We start from the raw sequence: 22087 nt of genomic DNA, 5'->3' as shown, positions 1-22087 counted from the left end.
AAGAAAATAAGCAATAAATACAGAGAACAGGAGTTGTAGAGTCCTTAGAATTGAGTCCATAGGTTGTGGAATCAGTTCAGTGTTGAGCTGAGTAATTTATTTCCTCTGGTTCAAGAGCTTGATGGTTAAGGGATAATAGCGGTTCCTGAATCTTGTGGTGTGGGTCCTGAGGCTCCTGTACCTTCCTGATGGCAGCAGTGGGATAAGACCATGGCCTGGGTGGTGAGGATCTTTGATGATGGATGCTGCTTTTCTACGTCAATATTTCATGTAGATGTTAGGAGGGTTTTACCCGTGAAGTACCAGGCTGAATCCATTACCTTTTATAAGATTTCCCACTCAAAGGCTTTGGTGTTCCCGTACCAGACCATGATGCAGCCAGTTGATACACTCTCCACTACACATCTAGTTTTTGATGACATGCTGAACCTCTGCAGACTCCTGAGGAAGTAGAGGCACTGTCGTGCTTTCTTCACAATAACATTTATACGATGGGTCCAGGGCAGGTCCTCTGAGATAGTGACACCCGGGGGGTGGGGCGGTCCTTGATGATAGATTCTCCTATCTCACTTTTTAATATGCAGTATTTGTTTTTGCACATTTTTAAAAAATCTATTCAATATATGTAATTGATTTACTTTGTTTATTACATGTTATTTTATTTATTACTATTATTTTTTCTCTCTCTGCTAGACTATGTATTGCATTGAACTGCTGCTGTTAAGTTAACACATTTCACGTCACATGCCAGTGATAATAAACCTGATTCTGATTCCTTTCCTGCAAAGTGCTCCTTATAAACATGCTCAACGGTGGGGAGGGTTTTATCTGTGATGGATTGGGCTGTGTCCACCACTTTGCTCGTCACTAGTATTCTCATCATTGCCTCTTTAGTAACAGGCTCGTTTTGTTTAAATTTTTTTCTTGTCACTAGTCTAGAAGTACATAAATTTAACAATTGGAAAAATGAAGATCAAGTTAAAATAAATTAATTGAACTGCTTAGTTACCCATGAATCAACTGAAACACAACCTGCTGTTAGTGTATTTTTTAATGTAAGGTTGTTTGTTTACTGACTTAATTGTCTGCTTTTATAGATGCCTGTTGAAGAGCAGAAGTTCTACACAGACGCGAATTGAATTTACATTACCTGCCTGCTTCAAACATGGGTAAGTGGCTTCTCTTCCCCATACAATTCTAGCTTCTTGATGGGACATAAGTAAATGTGTATTTCATATTGTAGGAGACTGGTTTAGTCTGTGAGAAAACTTCAACAAATTACATTGCGTTTGAGATGCAATCTACAAGCAATTTGTTTTTTCAAAACAAGGTTCTCCCATTCCTGGTTCCCATCCTATTCCTTAATTAAAAACTTAATGGACCTGATTGCACAAATCTCCATTTGTCCAGTGTATATGTAACTGTTCTTCCTGTAAGTTGTGCAACTTGTTCTCTCTCACATTGCCATTGATTCCTCTCGGGTTCTCTTTGCTACTTAGTTACACTGAGGAGTAATTTACCCAAGACTATTCAGCTATTAGCTTGTCTTTTATACATTGAAGGACATGGTAGAAACCAATGCAAAAGCACACATGATCAGGGGGAGTATGTGCAAACTCTACACAGACAACATGTAAGGCTGGGATCGGATTGAGTGTTTGGAGATTTGAAGGAACAACACTAACTTTTAACCTGTCCATATGAAGAGTCTCAACCTGAAATTTTGACTGTCCACTTCCCTTCATAGCTGCTGCCTGACCTACTGAGTTCCTCCAGTATTTTGTACATTGCTCCAGATTTCAGAATCTGCAGTCTCCGTCTCATCTCTGTTAACACTAACCTTTGCCCTGTTTACTTGGTGGGGGTTTGCTGTGGTGGGTTAATTATTTGAGCTTCTTTCATGCCTGTTTGAGTGCCTTCCATACTTGTCAGTCATAGAGACACAGCATTACAACAGGTCCTTCAGTCCAGTGAGTCTAGTGAGCAGCTATGTTTATACTAATCCTACCCTAACCCACTTTATTCTCTCCACCTGCCATCTATTTTACCCCACCAAACAGCAGATTTTGCTACTTACCTACATACCATAGACAATTTGCACTGTGCAATTAACCTATAAACATACTCATTTTTGGGATGTGAATGAAATCCATCCAGTCACTGGGAGAATGTGCAAACTCAACATAGCCTGCTCAAAAGGTCGGGATTGTATCCAGGCCCCTGAAGCTTTGAGGCAGCAGTTAAACTAGTTGTGCCTGTGCTGTTCTCCTGTCTTCTGTCCCTTTCTGAGCTATGGGTACTGCATGTTGCCCTCACCTTGCTTTCCCATCACTAATGCCAAAATAAAGGATGAAATTTTTAATTTCTAATAACTAATTCTTGTAAGTACCATTGCGTAAAACAAACTTTGAAGAGAGTGGGTGTTTGGTAATTAATTTAGTGTACAAGAATAAATACAACTGGGCCTCTCAGGGGAGCACTTCACAAGATTATTAATAAACATGGCGCACTGCAATTCAAGTCAAGCTCCAGGATGTGCAATCTATTCCAAAGTAATAAAATACACTATAAATTAAACTTATTCATTATTTAAAGATACCTGTCCAGATATTAATTAAGCTCTGAGCAGGTAAAGCTGAGGCACAGAGGTGACAATGTAGAACAGATAATTAAGTTTCTTGTTGGCACAATATGTTTTAGTAATTTATACTGCTTTACCTTTTATGCTGCTCTTCCTTCTTTAAAGCATTCACTACTCCATTGTAAATGGCAAATATATTTCTGAAGGTAAAGCAATTTTATTTTACTGCTGACTTGGTTTTTAATGACCAAGAAATTTTGAATATTATGTTTCAAATACTGCACAACCTCCATAAGTGATCCTGTAATTAACCAAAAAAAAAAGGCAGATTTCTGTTAACCGATGTCTTCTTTGATCAGCTCTTGGGTCACTGAGACCGACAGAAAGGCTGTTCTGATGACATTTCCCAAACTTGCGGCTACATCTACAAAGAAGGACCATTACAAGTGGATATACCACTACCTATAGATATCCCTCAAGTCATATGTTATTTGTTTTGGAAATGTATAGCTGTTTATTCTTTGTCACTTGGTGTAAGTATTGGAGCTCCCTCCCTAACACTACTTGAGAGTACATGAACAGAAGACTGCAGCAATTCTCGAAGGTGCCTTTCTGTCATTTTCTCGAGGGCAATTGGAAAAGAACAGTGAATTCTCTCCTTGTGAACAATGTTCAGGTAACGAAAAATGAATAAACAACTTTTTTAAAATAGAAGGTGCAGGATGTGAACTAAGTAAGGCCAGTAAATCAGTAGAACTGAAAGATTAAACTAAAGGTGCAACCTGACCATTGTAAACATGGTTATTGTGTACACATTGACAAATAACCTCAAAGTTACATTTAATACTCAATCAATGTGATATTGCATCAGGATGTGAGTTGATTCTCCTTTCATTAATTACCCTGAGCTGCAAGGGAAAGCTCAAGTTATTGTTTGTTACAACAGATGTACATACTGGCTTCCAGTGGAGGTTAAATGCAAAGGTCCCATCAATAATATATAAGGAAGGGCACATTGATTGGAGTAAGCACAGTAGGCATGCCCATGGCAAGTTTGCCATAGGTTAAATAGAATTAATTCCCTTCCATAATGATCTGACAAGCATCTAAAAGTTCCTTTCATGTTTAGCAAGCTGCAGGATAATGTGATTGTGGTCTGTGGGATGTTCTGTCATCCAATGAAAAAGCTCCTTGCTCTCTTCCCCTCTCAGACTAATGCTGTGACTGACGCAATAAAGAGTCTAAGTAGCACTTGCTGATAGCATGGGGATTTTCTATATCTTCATTCAGTATCTGGATCAAGACATCACTGGCAAGGCAAGTCCTAATTGTCCGCCCCTTGTCGGTTTTGGTGATCCATCACCTTGAAACTGCTGCAAATGTAATCCCACAATGCTGCCTTGGAGAGTTTTAGGATTTAGACTTACAACAGTGAAGGACTGGTAAAGTATTTCCAAGTCAGGTCAGTGTAACTTGTAGGGAAACCAATGTGCCTACTGTTCCTGTCCTTTGTAAAAGGTTCAGAGGTTCATTTATTGTCACAGCATGCATGTACAATAAAACTCTGGTCTTTGTCTTTTCCAGATAGCCATGAAATACAGAAAGACCATAGGAGTTGGTGAAAGAAAATCTATTAACTCTTCCAGCACCCCAGCACAAAAAAAAAAGAAACAAAACTCGCAGACCCCAAAATCCCCCACCCCTTAGAAAAAAAACAGCAACAATAACAATCCCTAACCCCCCCCCCACTTGCTTGGGGGCAAACAGCGATGATAACAATCCCCAACGCCCTCACCGCAAGAAAAAAGCAGCAACAATAATAATTCCCAACACCCTCACTCGCAGAAAAAAAATGACAATAAAATCCCCGATCCCCTCGCTTGCAGAAAAGAACAGCAACAGTAGTATCAAATCCCCTAATCCCCCCCCCCACAGACAAAAATTAATAGGTCACCCACCCGCCAATCGGCCACAAGAAAGAAAACACCAAAAAACGGAAAGAAACCAATATAAAATACGGTCCAATAATCATGACTCTCAGAATATTGGAAACATATTTTTGTTTGCATGTAGTGGAGATTATGAGTTTGAAAGGTGCTAACAGAATAGGCCTGTCAAGTGCAGTACATTTTGTAGAGAGCATGCACTTCAATCCTATGTGCCAGTGACGGAGGTAATGAATATTTAGGATTGTTGATAAGCAGCTGTTATAAATGATTTGGAGCTTCTCAAAGTGTGTTCATGTTGCACTCACTAGACAAATGGAGAGTATTTCATTGTGCTCCTTATTGTGCCTTGCAAATGTCGGAAAGGCTTTATGATGGTAGAAATTATTTACTTGTTACAGGATACCCAGCCATTGATCATCTCTTGTAGCCACAATGTTTGTGGCCTCCCCAGTTAGTTTCTGGTCAGTGGTGATCTCGAGGATGTTGATGGTGGGATACATGACATTGGTAATGCCATTGAATGTCAAGACTAGGTGTTTGGGCTTTCTCTTGTCATCAGCCATTGTCTGGTGCATTTGCTGTGTGAATATTTCTTGCCACTTACACTTAGTGGCCATCTTAAGTACAGGAGTGGAACCCAGTGTGCTGCTGTAGCCGATCTACTTCAAAGTTCAACATATTGTGCATTCAGAGATGCTGTTCTGCACATCACTGTTGTAACACCTGGTTATCTGAGTTACTGTCGCCTTCCTATCAGTTTGAACCAGTCTGGCCATTCTCCTGTGACCTCTCTCATTAACAAGGTGTTCTCACCCACAGAACTGCCGCTCACTGGATGTGTTTTTATTTGTTTTTCGCACCATTCTCTGTAAGCTCTAGAGACTGTTGTGTGTGAAAATCCCAGGAGATTAATAGTTTCTGAGATGCTCAAATCACCCTGTCTGGCACCCACAATCATTCCAAGATCAAAGTCACTTGGATCACATTTGTTCACCGTTTTGATGTTTGAATGTTGTTGTTCTAGTGCGAGCAATACCTGATCCTCTTGACCATGTCTGTATGCTTTTGTGCTTCCACATGATTGGCTGATTTGCTTAACAAGCAGGTGTACTGGTGTACCTAATAAAGTGGCCACTGAGTGTATAAACCCATGTCTGAATTTTATTTCGGTCTTGTTGCATTCAGGTATGGACTGCATAATTTGCTGAGTTGCAAATGGAATTGAGCACTGCAGTCAGCACACATTCCCACTCTGACTTTGTGATGGAAGGAAGTTCATTGGTGAAGCAGCTAAAGAGGATTGACTATTAGAAGCCATATTGAGGAACTCCTGCAGTGATATACTAGAGTTGGAATGATTAACCTTTGACAACTATAGGCATATCCCATTGTCTGAGATAGGACTCTGACCTCTGGAGTGTATATCTTTTAAAATGCCCATTGATTTTAGCTTCACCAGGGTTCCTTGATGTTAAAAGCAATTATTCTTGCTTCATCTTTAAATTAGGCTCTTGGTCTCTTTATTTACCATGGCTGTAAAGAAGTCTTGTACCAAGTTGGTTTGGTGGCACTATTGTTGGTAGATATATATGAGTGGCATAGCAAGAGGTCTGACATGAAACATTTGTTTGGTTTCTCTTTTCACAAATGTTGCCCAACTTTCAGCTGGGCCTTTGCCTGCTCTGGTAGACATTCTAGTCAAGTGGATTATCTGTTTAGCACCTGGCTGAACCTTTTACTGAATGCTTCCACATGTGGGACCCCACTATTGCTAAGGATGGGGCTGTTGTTAGAGCTACCTCTTCCTGCAGCTGTTTAATTGTCGACTGTACCTCTTCCTAGAGATGCTGCCTGGCCTGCTGCGTTCACCAGCAACTTTGATGTGTGTTACTTGAATTTCCAGCATCTGCAGAATTCCTCGTGTTTGCGTTTTTAAATTCACTACTGCGAAGCCTCTTCCGGTGATGCCTACACTGAAGAAGTTTAAATCTTCTCTTTGACGGGAGTTCAGTGAAACCATCTCTCACTGCTCCCCATCTGTAATTTCTTCGGCTCTTCAACTTTTCGCCTACCATTTTGGATCTCCCCCTCCCCCTCCCACTTTCAAAGCTCTTACTAGCTCTTCCTTCAGTTAGTCCTGACGAAGGGTCTCGGCCCAAAACGTCGACTGTACCTCTTCCTAGAGATGCTGCCTGGCCTGCTGCGTTCACCAGCAACTTTGTGTGTTGCTATAAACTGGACTTGTTCTCTTTACAATGAAGATTTAAATAGAGCTGCTAATTAATTAGCTTTAAAGGATTTTTTTTAATACCAATTGGGGTTAGTAATTAGAAAACAAATTTAAGGGAACTGGCAAAATAACCAAAAGGGAAGTAAAGATAATGGTTATCATGACTTTGCTGCTTGAAGAAAATACTTATGGCAACAGATTCAATATTAACTTTCACAAAGAAATAGCAGAAAAGGGAAAATGTGCATATAGAAGAATTGCTGGGTAGGGAATGTTTTTAATCAAAACTAAGTAGCTTCACTAAAGAGGGAAGATGTTACTATGCCTTTTGGATTGTGTTAAATATCAAATGTCACTTTTTATGTTTTCAGATGAGCAGGAAGCTTTAAAGTCCATCATGAAGGACCTTGTTGCCCTGCAAATGGGACGAAGGAGTCGAATGAGTGGCTATGATAGTGTGAAGAGCAAGGGCAACACCCATGCTAATAAACAGGTAAGAGCCTCACTGGAATACATTAATGTTAAATTTGAATGGGAGCAAATCTTTTCCTGACTTTATGAAACTATGCCCTCATTAAAATGCATTTTCCTTTTATTTCAGAATGATGTCCGAATAAAGTTTGAACATAATGGTGAAAGAAGGTATGCAATTTTGTAATGTAATTAAAATTAACCAAAGTCACTCTAAATTATTGAGAGTGAGGACAAGTTCCGCTAGGCGGAGGAGAGTGGAGGTGGAGGGGAACTGGTTGGGGCCAAAGGAGAAATTATTGAGAGTGAGAACAAGTTCCACTAGACCAAAGAAGAAATTATTGAGGGTGAGGACAAGTTACGCTAACCAGTTGGAAACTGTACAGATTGAAAAGGAGGAGATGCTTGCTGTCTTGAGGAAAATTAAAGTGGATAAATCCCCGGGACCTGACAGGGTGTTCCCTCGGACCTTGAAGGAGACTAGTGTTAAAATTGTGGGGGCCCTGGCAGAAATATTTAAAATGTCGCTGTCTACGGGTGAGGTGCCGGAGGATTGGAGAGTGGCTCATGTTGTTCCGTTGTTTAAAAAAGGATCGAAAAGTAATCCGGGAAATTATAGGCTGGTGAGTTTAACGTCGGTAGTAGGTAAATTATTGGAGGGAGTACTAAGAGACAGAATCTACAAGCATTTGGATAGACAGGGACTTATTAGGGAGAGTCAACATGGCTTTGTGCGTGGTAGGTCATGTTTGACCAATCTATTGGAGTTTTTCGAGGAGGTTACCAGGAAAGTGGATATTGTCTACATGGATTTCAGTAAGGCCTTTGACGAGGTCCCGCATGGGAGGTTAGTTAGGAAAATTCAGTTGCTAGGTATACATGGAGAGGTGGTAAATTGGGTTAGACATTGCTCAATGGAAGAAGCCAAAGAGTGGTGGTAGAGAATTGCTTCTCTGAGTGGAGGCCTGTGACTAGTGGTGTGCCACAGGGATCAGTGCTGGGTCCATTGTTATTTGTCATCTATGTCAATGATCTGGATGATAATGTGGTAAATTGGATCAGCAAATTTGCTGATGATACAAAGATTGGAGGTGTAGTAGACAGTGAGGAAGGTTTTCAGAGCCTGCAGAGGGACTTGGACCAGCTGGAAAAATGGGCTGAAAAATGGCAGATGGAGTTTAATACAGACAAGTGTGAGGTATTGCACGTTGGAAGGACAAACCAAGGTAGAACATACAGGGTTAATGGTAAGGCACTGAGGAGTGAAGTAGAACAGAGGGATCTGGGAATACAGATACAAAATTCCCTAAAAGTGGCGTCAGAAGTAGATAGGGTCGTAAAGAGAGCTTTGGTACATTGGCTTTTATTAATCAAAGTATTGAGTATAAGAGCTGGAATGTTATGATGAGGTTGTATAAGGCATTAGTGAGGCCGAATCTGGAGTATTGTGTTCAGTTTTGGTCACCAAATTGCAGGAAGGATATAAATAAGGTTGAAAGAGTACAGAGAAGGTTTATAAGGATGTTGCCGGGACTTGAGAAACTCAGTTACAGAGAAAGGTTGAATAGGTTAGGACTTTATTCCCTGGAGCGTAGAAGAATGAGGGGAGATTTGATAGAGGTATATAAAATTATGATGGGTATAGATAGAGTGAATGCAAGCAGGCTTTTTCCACTGAGGCAAGGGGAGAAAAAAACCAGAGGACATGGGTTAAGGGTGAGGGGGGGAAAGTTTAAAGGGAACATTAGGGGGGGCTTCTTCACACAGAGAGTGGTGGGAGTATGGAATGAGCTGCCAGATGAGGTGGTAAATGCGGGTTCTTTTTTAACATTTAAGAATAAATTGGACAGATACATGGATGGGAGGTGTATGGAGGGATATGGTCCGTGTGCAGGTCAGTGGGACTAGGCAGAAAATGGTTCAGCACAGCCAAGAAGGGCCAAAAGGCCTGTTTCTGTGCTGTGGTTTCTATGGTTTGTCCTCACTCCTTTGGCTCTTCCCACTTCCTTCCTACAAAAGGTGTAGCCCTGGCCACTTGCATGGGTCCCAGCCATGCCTGCCTGTTTGTCGGCTATGTGGAACAGTCTATGTTCCAAGCCTACACTGGTGTCCGTTCCCCACTTTTCCTTCGCTACATCAATAACTGCATTGGGGCTGCTTCCTGCATCTGTGCTGAACTCATTGATTTCATCCACTTTGCCTCCAACTTCCACCCTGTCCTCAAATTCATCTGGTCTATCGCCGACAACCCCCCACACCTCCCTTCTCTTTCTCAATCTCTCTGTCTCTATCTCGGGAGACAGCTTATCCACCAATGTCCATTACAAATCCACGGCCTGTCACAGCTACCTGGGCTACACCTCGCCCCACCCTACTACTTATAAAAATGCCATCCACTTTTCTCAATTCCTCCATCTCTACCGCATCTGCACTCAGGATGAGGCTTTTCATTCTAGAGTGAAGAAGATGTCCTCCTTTTTCAAAGATAGGGGCTTCCCTTCCTCCACCATCAATGCTGCCCACAACCGCATCTATCCCATTTCATGCACCTCTGCTCTTACCCTATCCTCCTGCCACCCTACCAGGGATAGGGTTCCTCTTGTCCTCACCTACCACCCCACCAGCCTCTGGGTCTAGTACATAATTCTCCAAAGCTTCCGCCATCTCCGACAGGATCCTACCACCAAGCACATTTTTTCCTCCCCTCCCCTTTTTCTGCTTTCCGCAGGGATCACTCCACAAGCGACTCCCTTATCTATTCATCCCTCTCCACTGATCTCCCTCCGTGAAGCGCGATGTGGAAAACTAATTTGACAGATAAGTTTGACAGGCACTGGAATGCTTTTATTTTGAGTGTTTGCCTAGTAGCAAACTTTGTTTTGACTGTGGAAGTAAGGTGGAAGAATATATCTGGTATGAAGGTTAATGAACTGTGTGGTGATATTGAACCAGACATCAGAAGATTTGAATTCATACTGATGTTCTATTCACATCGCTGTTATGCACACTAACTTAGATTGACTCCCTGTGCAACAGTGTTTCAAAGTAAAAATTTACACATTTTTTTTTAAAGTCTCTATGACTTTAGTAACACACACAGAATGCTGGAGGAACTCAGTCCTGTTGAAAGGTCTCAGCCCAAAATGTCAACTGTTTGCTTGTTTCCATAGATGCTGCCTGACCTGCCGAATTTCTCCAGAATTTTGTGTGTGTTGCTCTGGATTTCCAGCATCTGCAGAATTTCCTGTCTCTGACTTTACCCTTCTATTTTTTTTCTCTCTAACCTTCACTAGCCGTATGACCCTCAGTATGTTCCTCCATTTTTGGCCTCTTAACCTTATGCCATTTTTTAATCATTGATTTTTATAAATTGGCATCCTAGGGCCTAAACTGTGGAATTCCTGCCATAATTTTTCTGTCTCTCCCTTTATAAGATGTTCATTAGAAATTATTTCTAAGTTTTTGGTCATTTACTTGAATATTTCCTGTATGACAAGTGTTTCTCAACTTCCCATGGACTATTTGGGACCTATTGGGATTATTGTTGTAATCCCAACAATATGATCATTCTCTTATTTCTCAGCACTACCCATAAACTCTCATTGGATGATCCTGCTGTTAACCAAAAATGCAACTTCCTCTCCTCTTTCCTCTGCCTTCATCTAGCCTAAAATACCCAAAACATTTCTGACCCTCTTAACCACATCGCTGTAATGGATATAATGTCCCTTTTTTTTGTTTTTGTAGCTATTGAAGCTTTAAATTCATCCCTGTTACCTGTTTTGCCAAATTTCTTGAATATTTTCCAGATACTGACATTCTTACTATTGGAAGCACTCTATCTGCTTTATCAAAACCTTCATGATTGAAAACCTTCATAGATTCTTCTCTAAAACATGTCTAAAGAGAACAACTCCATTTTCTCCACATAACTACAACAATTCTGGCAAAATAAAAACTGAGATATAACTTGCAGGTCAGGCAACATCTGTAGAAAAAGAAAGAGGGACACTGTCCCAGGCCAATAACTGCTTCATCTGAACGTTTAACATCTTGAAATATTAATTGCATTTCTCTGTACACAGATGTTATCTTACCTGAGTATTTCTAGCAATTTTGTACTTCCTTCTGTATTCCAACATTTGCAATATTTTGCCATGTAGAAGTGCTTAATGGTGGGGAGAACTTTACCTGTAATGGACTGGGCAGTATCCACTGCTTTTTGTAGGTTTTTCTGTTCAAGGAAATTGTAGGCCAATTAGCCTGACCTCAGTGGTTGGGAAGATGTTGGGAGTCCATTATTAAGGATGAGGTCTCAGGTTACTTGGAGGCACATGATAAAATAGATGAAAATAGACATGATTTCTCAAGGGGAATTCTGTTGGAATTCTTTGAGAAAATAACAAGCAAGATAGACAAAGGAGAACCGGTGGATGTTGTGTACTTGGATTTTGAGAGGGTCTTTGACAAGGTGCCGCACAAGCTGCTTAATGAGGTAAGAGCCCATGATATTACAGGAAAGATAGCATGGATAGAAGATTATCTTTACTTGCGTTCTGCAGGGGTCAATGTTGAGACTGCTTCTTCTCCTGTTGCATGTTAGTGATTTGGATATTTACGGAATTGGTGGCTTTGAATCTTCATGTGGGATTCTCTAAAGGTTAATTTGCAGGTTGAGTTGATGGTAAGGAAAGCAAATGCAATGTTGGCATTCATTTCAAGAGGGCTAGAGTATAAAAGCAAGGATGTAATGCTGAGGCTTTGTAAGGCACTGATGAGGCCCCACTGGTGTATTGTGATCAGTTTTGGGCTTCTCATCTAAGAAAAAGTATGCTGGCACTGGAGAGGGTCCAGAGGAGTTTCACAAGAATGATCCTGGGAAAGAAAATGTTTATGCATGAGGAACGTTTGATTACTCTGGGCCTGTACTTGCTGATGTTTAGAAGAATGATGGGGGGGATCTCATTAAAACCTGTCGAATATTGAAAGGCCTAGATAGAGTGGATGTGAAGAGGATGTTTCCTATACAACGCACAAAATGCTGGAGGAACTCAGCAAGTCAGGCAGCATCGATGGAAATGAATAAACAGTTGGCGTTTCAGTTCAAGAACCTTCACCAGGACTGGAAAGGAAAGGGGAAGATGCCAGAATAAAAAGGTGGGGAAGGGAAGGTGGATAGCTGGAGGTGATAAGTGAAGCCAGGTGGGTGGGAGAGGAAGGAATCTGATGGGAGAGAGGAGTGGACCAGAGGAGAAGGAAGGAGGAGGAGACCTAGGGGGAGGGTGATATGCAGGTTAGAAGAGGTAAGAGGCCAGACTGCAGAATAGAAAGGCGGGGGGAAGGGAAACGAGATTTTATTTTCCGGAAGGAAAAATTGATATTCATGACATCAGGCTGGAGGTTGCCCAGATGGAATATCAGGTGTTGCTCATCCACCCTGAGAGTGCCCTTATCTTGGCACAAGTTTAAGCCATGGACCGACATGTCAGAACGGGAATTGGAATTAAAATGTTTTGGCCTCTGAGAAGTTCCACTTTTGCTGATGTTTCCTATAGTGGGGGAGTCTAGGACCAGAGGACACAGCCTCAGAATAAAGGGACATCTCTTTAGAACAGAGATTATGAGGAATTTCTTTAGCCAGAGGGTGATAAATCTGTGGAATTCATTGTCACAGATGACTGGAGGTCAAGTTTTTGGATATATTTAAAGTTTAGGTTGATAGGTTCTTGATTAGTAAGGGTGTCAAAGGTTATGGGGCGAAGGCAGGAGAATGGGGTTGAGCGGGATAATATATCAGCCATGATGGAATGGTGGAACGGACAGTGAATAGTCTAATTCTGCTCCTATGTCTTATGGTCTTAATTGACTTAAAAAAGAACTACCCATTGTTATCCACAGATGGCCTATAGTTACCTTGGCTTCCAATATTTAAAAAGATATTGCATGTGACCAGGTCCCTCTGTTCCTGAATCTATTTGAAAATTATACCACTTAATTTACATTGTGTTTTAATGTATTTTGCTAAAACATATTAGTCACTTGGTTCTCTGTTAAATTCTTTGTTTCTACTATGTATGCCATTTATGAAGCCATTTATTATCTTAATTTTTATTACATTTTCCTGTCTTGCATCCATAGTACTTTGAAGTGATCAATACATCCAAGTCTGGGTCTTTAATATATGGGTAGTGGTCCTCAAAAATACCTGGAGGACCAGAATAGAACATTTGCCATTGCTATACTATCTTGAGCTGGTTGGAAGCTGGAACAGCAATTCCATTTTCTAGAGTTGTGGATATGCTCCAACTAGATAGATACCTGATATGGTCAAGTTGTGCTTTAATTGTCAGTATTCTTGATTCCTGGGTAAGGAATGTTTGTTTGGAAGAAACTTCACAATCCAGGAAGCAGTTCTTAAAAATACTATGTTTTCCGAAGAGAAAGTATGTTAGTTAATTGGAAAGTGTGAGGCAATATAGTATAATCAAAAAGCTTTGCAGAAGTGATGTACACTTTGTGCAGGATCAGCTCAAACGTTTTTGTAGTAATTGGAGGGTTTGATGGATAAAGTTAGGACGGTTCATGTGGATCACTGGTATTTTTATACTATTTTGTGATTATGTACCACAATAATCACACATCCATAACAGCAGCAAGTGGCTGTCTCACTGTACCTGAGTAAAGGGACACAAATGCAAGTGTAATGGCTGCATGAAAGTTGCTTTAGGCAGTCAGGAGTGGATTCCTGACTCTTCTGCTTTTCCGTAAACTCAAGATCACCAAGGTAGCGTATAACTGAGAGAAGGCAAAATGATTGTGAATCTGGCAGGGAGCACTGGGTTTTCTCTTCCATTGCATTGTCCATAAACCTAACTTCCCCTTTTTCTAATTTGGCCAGCTGCTTAATGATCAATGAATTCCTAATGTAGGTCCTTTCTCAAAGCTGCTGAATTGGCTACTTTGCACATATTCAGCTTTATTTTCAACTCTTTCCACCCCCCCCCCATCCGCCAATCAATCAGTTGAATACTTTAAATGTGACTAAGAACATGTAATCTGGTTCACACTTGTAGAAATTCTTTCCTGTATTTCGGCTTCCCTACATAACAGACTTCTGAAACATGAAATCATTTATCAGACAATGTGGTCAGCAGACCAGAGCAAAAAGCAAACTTCTGGAAGAAGTCAGTGAGTCGGGCAGCATCTGTGGAGGGAAATGGCTAATCAGTGTTTTGAGTTGAGGTCCTTCATTTGGATTGCTGAAAGGTTCAGTCCAGATGAAGTGTCTCAGTCTGAAAAGTCAACTGTTCATTTCCCTGTATAGATGCTGCCTGACCTCCTGAGTTCCTCCAACAGTTTGTTTTTCTCCATATTCCACCATCTGAAGTGTCTCATCTCCAGCTGAAAAGAGTGGATTTTCCAGACATAATGTTATCTCCAGTGCTTTGAGGTGCCTACTGTACTTTGTTCATGTCTCCAAAACATACAGGCAGGAGGGTATCATTGATGCTTGATAGTTTGATACAATGATTGAGGGTTTTGACTTTGAAGGTTCTTCACCTCATTTGATTGCCAGTTATTCTGATACACTGCATATGGTACAAAATTTTTCATTGTTTCTGTTGAGAAATGGCTTTTGTAATTTGCATAGGGACCTGTGCTTTTTAAGGTCATGCTTTGCATCTTGATTATCAGTGCAGAGTTATTACAAAGGATGAACAGGAACTTCATAATTAGTAACACACATAAAAGTTGCTGGTGAACGTTCACCAGCAACTTTTATGTGTGTTGCTTGAAATTCCAGCATCTGCAGATTTCCTTGTGTTTGTGCCTTCATAATTAGTAGAGTTTTTTCAAAACTGTGTGACACTGTGAGGAGTATGCAGAGAGCCTTCAGGGGATGGGTAACAAATGGGATGTAATGTTGTGGGGGGAGAAGATCATCCACTTTGAAAATATGTAACACAGTTTTTTTTAAATTGAGACTTTGAAAGGTGTTAGTACTTAGAGGGACCTGGTTGTGTTTTTACATGGCTCACTGGAAGTTAACTTGCAGATACAACAATTGTGAAGGCAAACAATAAGTTGGCCTTTATTCCAAGGTGATTGGCATATGGTAATAAAAAGACTTCTTTCAATTATATGGAGCCCTAGTGAAACGGCATCTGAGCTGTTCTCATACCTAAGGAATAGAAAAAATATAGTAAAGATTCAACGAGTTGATTGCCAGAATGGTAGGCTTGCCACATAAGGAAAAATGCCCTTCAGCATTTCAAAGAATGAGAGTTGTTGCACTTATTGAAAGATATAAAATTCTTAAGGGCCCTCCTAGGGTAGATGTTTTCTTGGCTGAATTGTCTAGAACTAGGGTTCATAGTCTCAAGAATTTGGCTATTCAGGACAGAGGTGAGATAAAATTTGTTCGTACAGAGGGCAATAAATATTTGGAATTCTATATGGAAAAGGGCTGTGAATATATTCAAGCTGTATCAATATTTAAAGAATCAAGGGAATATGAAGTTAGTGCAGGAAAATGGCACTGATTTAGAAGATCAGCTATGATCTACTGGCAGAACAGAAACAAGGGGGACTGACTCCCTCACGCCTATTTCTAATGTTCCAGTATACCTGTTAGTAAATGTTTTAGAGAAACAGCATATTATGAAATGTGGAAGTGTAGACTATTTCTAATAGTTGGCACCATTCGTGTTCTTGTGCACTTAATCCCCATAGAACTTGTAATGATGTTATTGCTACCTGTTATTGCCAAAATTCAAGCGGTCAGTTTGAAATGTTGAATTGTTTTTGTTTTGTCCTATTGTCAGAATCATACAGTTCAGCCGGCCAGTCAAATATGAGGAACTGCACCAGAAAGTCAAGACGGTATTTGGACAACAAATGGACTTAAACTACACAAACAATGAGGTAATCCCCATGTTCAAACCTCTTCAACATTTTTTTCTATTTCCATAGGTGAACTTCTAATGCCTTTGTCTTCTCATTCATTTCATTGGAGTCCACTTTCTGGAAATTTCTCCAAGCTTGTATGAAAGCAGTTGTCTCTATGAAGTACCCAATATGTCTTCTCAGACAACTTTCCTGTGTCTTGTAATCTTTTTCTCCTCCTCTATCTCTCCCGTAAGTTTCAGCCATCCATTTTTCACCACCTTTTTTTTTAAAAAGCCTTGTTCTTGGTGTTTTAATATTTCCAAGTCACATTCCTGTCCTTCACTCTGTCATTTTCCTTTGTTTCCAAAGTTTTTGAGTGAATTATGACAATCTGGCCATACGATCATTTCACAACACTCCCTTTTGAATCCCTGTTATATAGTTTAATGGTAGCCCATAACCTAAAGTCTGCATTAGACAAAGTTGGCCACCATTATATTCTACGTGACTTCAACCACCTTCTATCCTAGTTGCACTGAACTTCACTGCCTTTTGAGGCTATTCACCATACAGTCCTCGACCTCTTCATCCTTTGTCTCATGATTCCTTAACAGCCCATTATTCTGTATCCCAGCACAGTTTCTGCAGTTCCCCAGGCAGCTTCCTGTACTTTCACCTCTCCATCCTTTGGTCTCTCCTCAATAATTCTTCTTTAACATTTCCGTAGTTCTGGTCTTTGCTTCAGCATGTCAGGCTTGACTTTATCTCTGCTCACAATTCATGACTCCAGGTTTTTTAGACCTGAACTTCCTGCCAACAAGAAGTCCTGGACGTGTCATAATTTCCTTCAACTTTACTCCTGCTCTTGTATTGCTAGTGTGAAGTTTAAGGCAGGTTTTACCATCTGTCAAAGATTTCCAGATGAATTTTGTGGGCAAGGCTTATATAGCCAACCATTATGTTTTGGATTGGTCTTTTGTCAAAGGCAAGTTTGAAGGAATTGAGATGATAGCTGGTGAAAGTGAGCAGCAGTTACCACTTAAGGGAATTTTAGAGAAATAAAAGTGCCTTTCTCTGCATATGTTTTTCCATAAATTGAAATTTGTATACATTTGTCTAGCTGCTGTGCAATTTCTGCCCTTTTTTGGTTTTCTTAACCTTGAATTTCCTGTGCATTAAAATCTTAGTTATCCAGCTGGTGGATAGAAATTGAATTATGCCGTGTTCCTTTTCCCTTCCTAACTGAAATACCATCCCATACCCAATTAATGCATGACTTTTTAACCTATTTAGATTATTTCTTCAAGTATGTGCAAATAAAGCCTAATTTTTCCATTCTTAAAATCGAGATACTCTGGGGGGGGAGGTATGAGGGGGGAGGAAAAAATGCCAACAGCTCGCTTTCCAAGCCAGAAACACTCATTGCGTGTGCCAAAGCCAATCCCTGAGCTGTGCTGTAAATGGCACTGGTTACTACATTCACAGATAACTTGCTTCTGTAGAGAAGCAGTAAGGCTGGGTGATAAAATCAAGTTTCAAGTCTCCAACTGTGCCTGGTTTATGTAATCCAGGCTTCCACGAATGCTTTTTTGAATAAATGAGGGCAATGAGACTGTAGATCAGAGAGATTCTACAGTTCTTTAATTTGGAGTTCGCTGCATATTTGCATCATTTTCTCAGAATCTCAGTATGGTTATAGCTGAGATCATATATTCTATCCCAACTCTATGTATAAGCATTCCAGATGCCACAAATTCCCATGCTCTTTCACCATAGACCTAAAATTTTGTTCTTTTCAGACCCTTATTTAGCACCCTCATGTCTCAGCTTAATCTGACTGACTGCCACTCCTGACAGTTCATTCCAGACCCCAACCAATTTGTTGAGGGGCAGGAAAGAATCTCTTCATTTTTTTTTGATACTTCTACACTTGCCTTAATTATATGATCCTTGACTCTCATTCATGATTGTATGTAGCTTTTGTCAGATCTCCTCAACATTCTCTAGACCAGCCTTTTCTATTCCCACCCCGCCCCCATATGAGTAAAGTTCTTTATTCCTAAAATCATTTTGGTAAATTTCTCTTGTGCTTTTTCCAAGATCTCGTCTTTTCTGGTCCCCAGAATATTCTGCTTGTGGTTGAACTAATGTTTTATAAGACTTCTTCAATTCCACACACAGTATCTGTACTGATTGAGTTTGATTTTCTATCCTCTTCCAGTTACTAATTGCTTTACGAAGCCAGGATGATCTTGATAAAGCCATTGACCTGCTTGATCGAAGTTTCAGCATGAAGAGTCTGAAAATTTTGCTTGTAGCTCAGGAGAAAAACCATGTAAGTGATCGTACTTTCCAGTCTTCAAGCTGAGTGGTTTATCTTAGCAGACTCTAGTTCCTTAAATTGATAAAAATTGAAAAACTTGTGGAAATATTGCACAGTAATTTGAGTTCTGTTTTCAAATATTAACATCTGAGAAAACTTTCATCAGTGTTATTGATTGTCCACTTTACAACGTATAGGCCTCATCAGTGGTGAAGGTGGGGAATATAAGAGATTGGCAGAGCTCAGCAGAGAAAGGAAGAAAGTGACTTGATAGAACCTTTGTCGTGTAGCTACCCCACTCCCTTGAAAACACTTCAGTTTGTTGAATAATTTTATTAGCTCTTATCCTGACCAAGTAAGCCAACAGGTGCATCCAGATTTCAGCCTTGCATTTCACACAATGTTCAATTTTTTTAATATCACGCAGTTTTTAACCCTTTGCTCTGCATCATGGCTGGAGAGGGATCAAGGGTTCCCAACCTAGGGTCCGTGGATCCCTTGCTTAATGGTATTGGTCCATGGCATAAAAATGGTTGGGAGCCCCTGCTCTAGATGGAATGGTGAAAATCAAACTTCTGGAGAACTCTGGTTGAGCAGCCCGTTTGGCAGGGTTGGGGGGAAGAGTGGGAACTTTTTCAGAGTTGAGACTCTGCTTAGAGTATTCTCTTCTAACCTTAAACCCATCAACACAGAAGCAGTCAAGCAAAAGCACGGAGGTGCAAGCTAGGTTTCACCTTTTGCTATTAGGCCCCTTGTGTGGAGTGTGTGGAAGAATACTGCGCTTTGATATGGTAATTACCTATAGATGCCATCACCATTAGGTGAGCACCAGCAAAGTAGTGCTGTTGATGAGACCACCCTTTTTTCCCGATCACTGTCCATCTTGCTTGTCAGGGTTTATTTTGTTCCTGAACTTTCCAAGTTCAGAATTCCTCTTATTATGGACATGCTTCAGCCTGTCATTCAAAGTAACCCAGTAGTAGCACAAACTGGTCCCTTTTCTTCTGCCCTGACTGTTTGTGGAATTTATCTTTACATTGGATGTGCTCCACTTGCAGGTTCTGAAAGAACCAAAAGAAAGCTAGTGTATTTATTCCTTTGCCAGCCTTGCCTTTCCTCCTTACAAAGGAAACACTGTGCAGCTATCTAATTCAAAGTCAAGACCGAAAAAATTGTCTGCAGAGTAATGAACATGATACGTAGCTTTCTCACTTAAGCTCCCAGCACACTGTCGTGTGGTTTATATTTCAAGTAATGCATTATAAAATCTCATTCTGGAGAATATAATTCAGAATTTAAAAAAAAATTATCAGCACATAGCTCCAAAATTACATGGTTTGAAATAGTTGCTTGTGTGTGACTCGATGATAATTTCTTTGCCTTGAGGGTATTAATTCATTGGAATTCTCTACCCAAGAGAGCTGTAGGGTCTCTGACTGAGAGTATTGTTGTGGATAACATCAAGGATTCTTTTGAACCTAGCTCTCAGAAAAAACAAAGCCCCTTGATGATGGGGACAGTATACTCTCTGAAAACAGGCTGAAATGAGATGCTTCACTGGTACAAAATAGAACTATTTTGTGGGTCCACACTAAGAAAGCAACTTCACAGAGAAGTAAATCTTCAAACTCCTGAAGTGGTGATAAGAGAAGCTTTTTGAAAATATCTGTGGTTTGGAGTTCCACGGTAGCATTGCAGTTAGTGCGACGCTATTATAACTCGGGTTGTTGGAGTTCAATTCCAACGTCCTCCGCATGGGTTTCCTCCAGGTGCCCTAGTTTCCTCCCACAGCTCAAAGACGTACTGGTTTATAGGTCATTGTAAATTGTCCCGTGATTAGGCTAGGGTTAAATAGGTGGGTTGCTGGGCAGCACGGCTGGTTGGGTCAGAAGGGTCTGTTCCACGCTGTATCTCTAAATAAGTAAATTAATTTTTAAAAAATGTATTCAAGACAGAAGTTGATAGACGATTAGATATAAAGGAATCAAGGAAGGTGGATTTAGTAGTGGAAAATGGTGCTGAATCATAATCTAATTGAATGACTAAGCAAGGACAATGGGCCAAATGATTTCCTCCTATTTCTTCTGAAGTAAAGAAAATTTTAGAGTTAGGATTATATGCATCATGCTGATTTTTTTTTTTTTGGGTATTCTACCATGTCTACTGCCTTTCCTCATCTAGATAATCAAAGCTATGCAGATAAAAGTTGCTGTCAAAGGTTCCATTAAGTTTTGCTCATAGCCATCCCAAGTTTATGGTGGGGAATACAGCAAAGGAAATGCCATTGAATATTGAGGATAGGTGGTTAGACTTCTTGCATGTGGTTATTGGCTGGAACTTTTGTGGAATGAATATTACTTGCCCAACTTGCTTTGAGGTTTCTTTATGCAGGTGTGAGGAACATCATTTGCTAAGGAGTTCAAATTGAAACTGAATGCTTTGCAATCATGTGTGAACATCCCCATTTCCAATGTTATAGTGCAAGGAAGGTCTCTGAAGCAGTTGATTGTGCCCAGGACTCTGTTCTGGAGATCTCCTGCACATAATGAGCTGGATTAATCTTAAAAAACAGTCATTTTTTGTTTTGTGCATGGTATGATCTCATCGATGCCCATTAACTTGGTTGTTGGGTGAATGATGTCAAAGATGGTCACTCTCACTTTCCCTTAGAATTCATCTCTTTAGTCTTCATTTCAGCCAAGACTGAGGTGAAATCTGGAACTAAGTAGTTCTGTTGATTAGCATATTACTAATGAACAAATGCACCTAATAGCCCTGTTGCTGACATCTTCATTTATTTTGCTGATTAATAGCATGCTAATTAGGTGCTAATTAACTGGATTGGATTGCCATTATGTGTACATAACCTCACCAAATTTCCACATTGCTGATATGTGCTAGAATTTTAACATGCTGGGTCAGTTTGGCAAGAAGTGCGGCCAGATCTGAATTGCATTTCTTTGGTATAGTCGAAATATAAAGTTTTTTTAAAAAACTATAGCTGCTGGAAATCTGGAAATAAAAAAAACGAAAGTTACTGAGAATGTTCAGCACATCTTAATGTCACAGATATGTGTCAGATCTGACCAGTTTTGACGTAGTTGGCAGCCAAAGACAGGTCAGAAAAGCTGTCCTTTTCACGAAGATGAAATTTTAGCTCCAATCATTGTGTGATAATCACGAGTAGCAGTGTTGATCAAACCATGTGAATCTGTACATGTTGATTTGGTGAGGACTTGTAGATTTATATCTTCATGTTTGGAGTAATGGAGGCTCAGAGGACTTTCACGAAAAGGATTGAATGGCTTATCATATGGAGTGTTTGGCTCTGGGCCTATATTCACTGGAATTCAGAAGAATGAGGAGTGACCTAATTGAAACCTCTCCAATGTTGAAAGGCCTCAGTAGAGTGGATGTGGAGAGGATGTTTCCTATGGTGGGGGAGTCCAAGAGCAGAGGGCACTGCCTCAGAGTAGAGGAGTGTCCTTTTAGAACAGTGATGAGGAGGAATTTCTTTAGCCAGAGAGTGGTGAATCTGGAATTCATTGCCACAGGTGCCTGTGGGGGCTGTGACAAGAATACACATAGATTAAGATGTAGCTGTCCTGTGCTAGCACCAGTGGGATCAGCAGTTGGTCTGCCAC

General features: G+C 40.4%; 1 protein-coding gene across 4 annotated transcripts in view; it reads left to right on the top strand.

Annotated features, from left to right (window-relative positions):
• Positions 1–22087, top strand: part of map3k3 (mitogen-activated protein kinase kinase kinase 3) — a 166005-nt gene that overhangs the window by 25295 nt on the left and 118623 nt on the right. For all 4 annotated transcript variants that reach the window (XM_072249690.1, XM_072249688.1, XM_072249689.1 and 1 more), the window contains exons 2-6: positions 1098–1169; positions 7132–7253; positions 7362–7402; positions 16057–16156; positions 18342–18455. In XM_072249690.1, coding sequence (XP_072105791.1) covers positions 1166–1169; positions 7132–7253; positions 7362–7402; positions 16057–16156; positions 18342–18455 — 381 coding nt within the window. In that variant the 5' untranslated portion in view covers positions 1098–1165. The remainder of the gene's footprint in view (positions 1–1097; positions 1170–7131; positions 7254–7361; positions 7403–16056; positions 16157–18341; positions 18456–22087) is intronic.

Source organism: Mobula birostris, chromosome X (genome assembly GCF_030028105.1).
Source record: "Mobula birostris isolate sMobBir1 chromosome X, sMobBir1.hap1, whole genome shotgun sequence".
Taxonomy (NCBI): domain Eukaryota; kingdom Metazoa; phylum Chordata; class Chondrichthyes; order Myliobatiformes; family Myliobatidae; genus Mobula; species Mobula birostris.
This window is presented reverse-complemented; position numbering and strand designations above follow the sequence as displayed.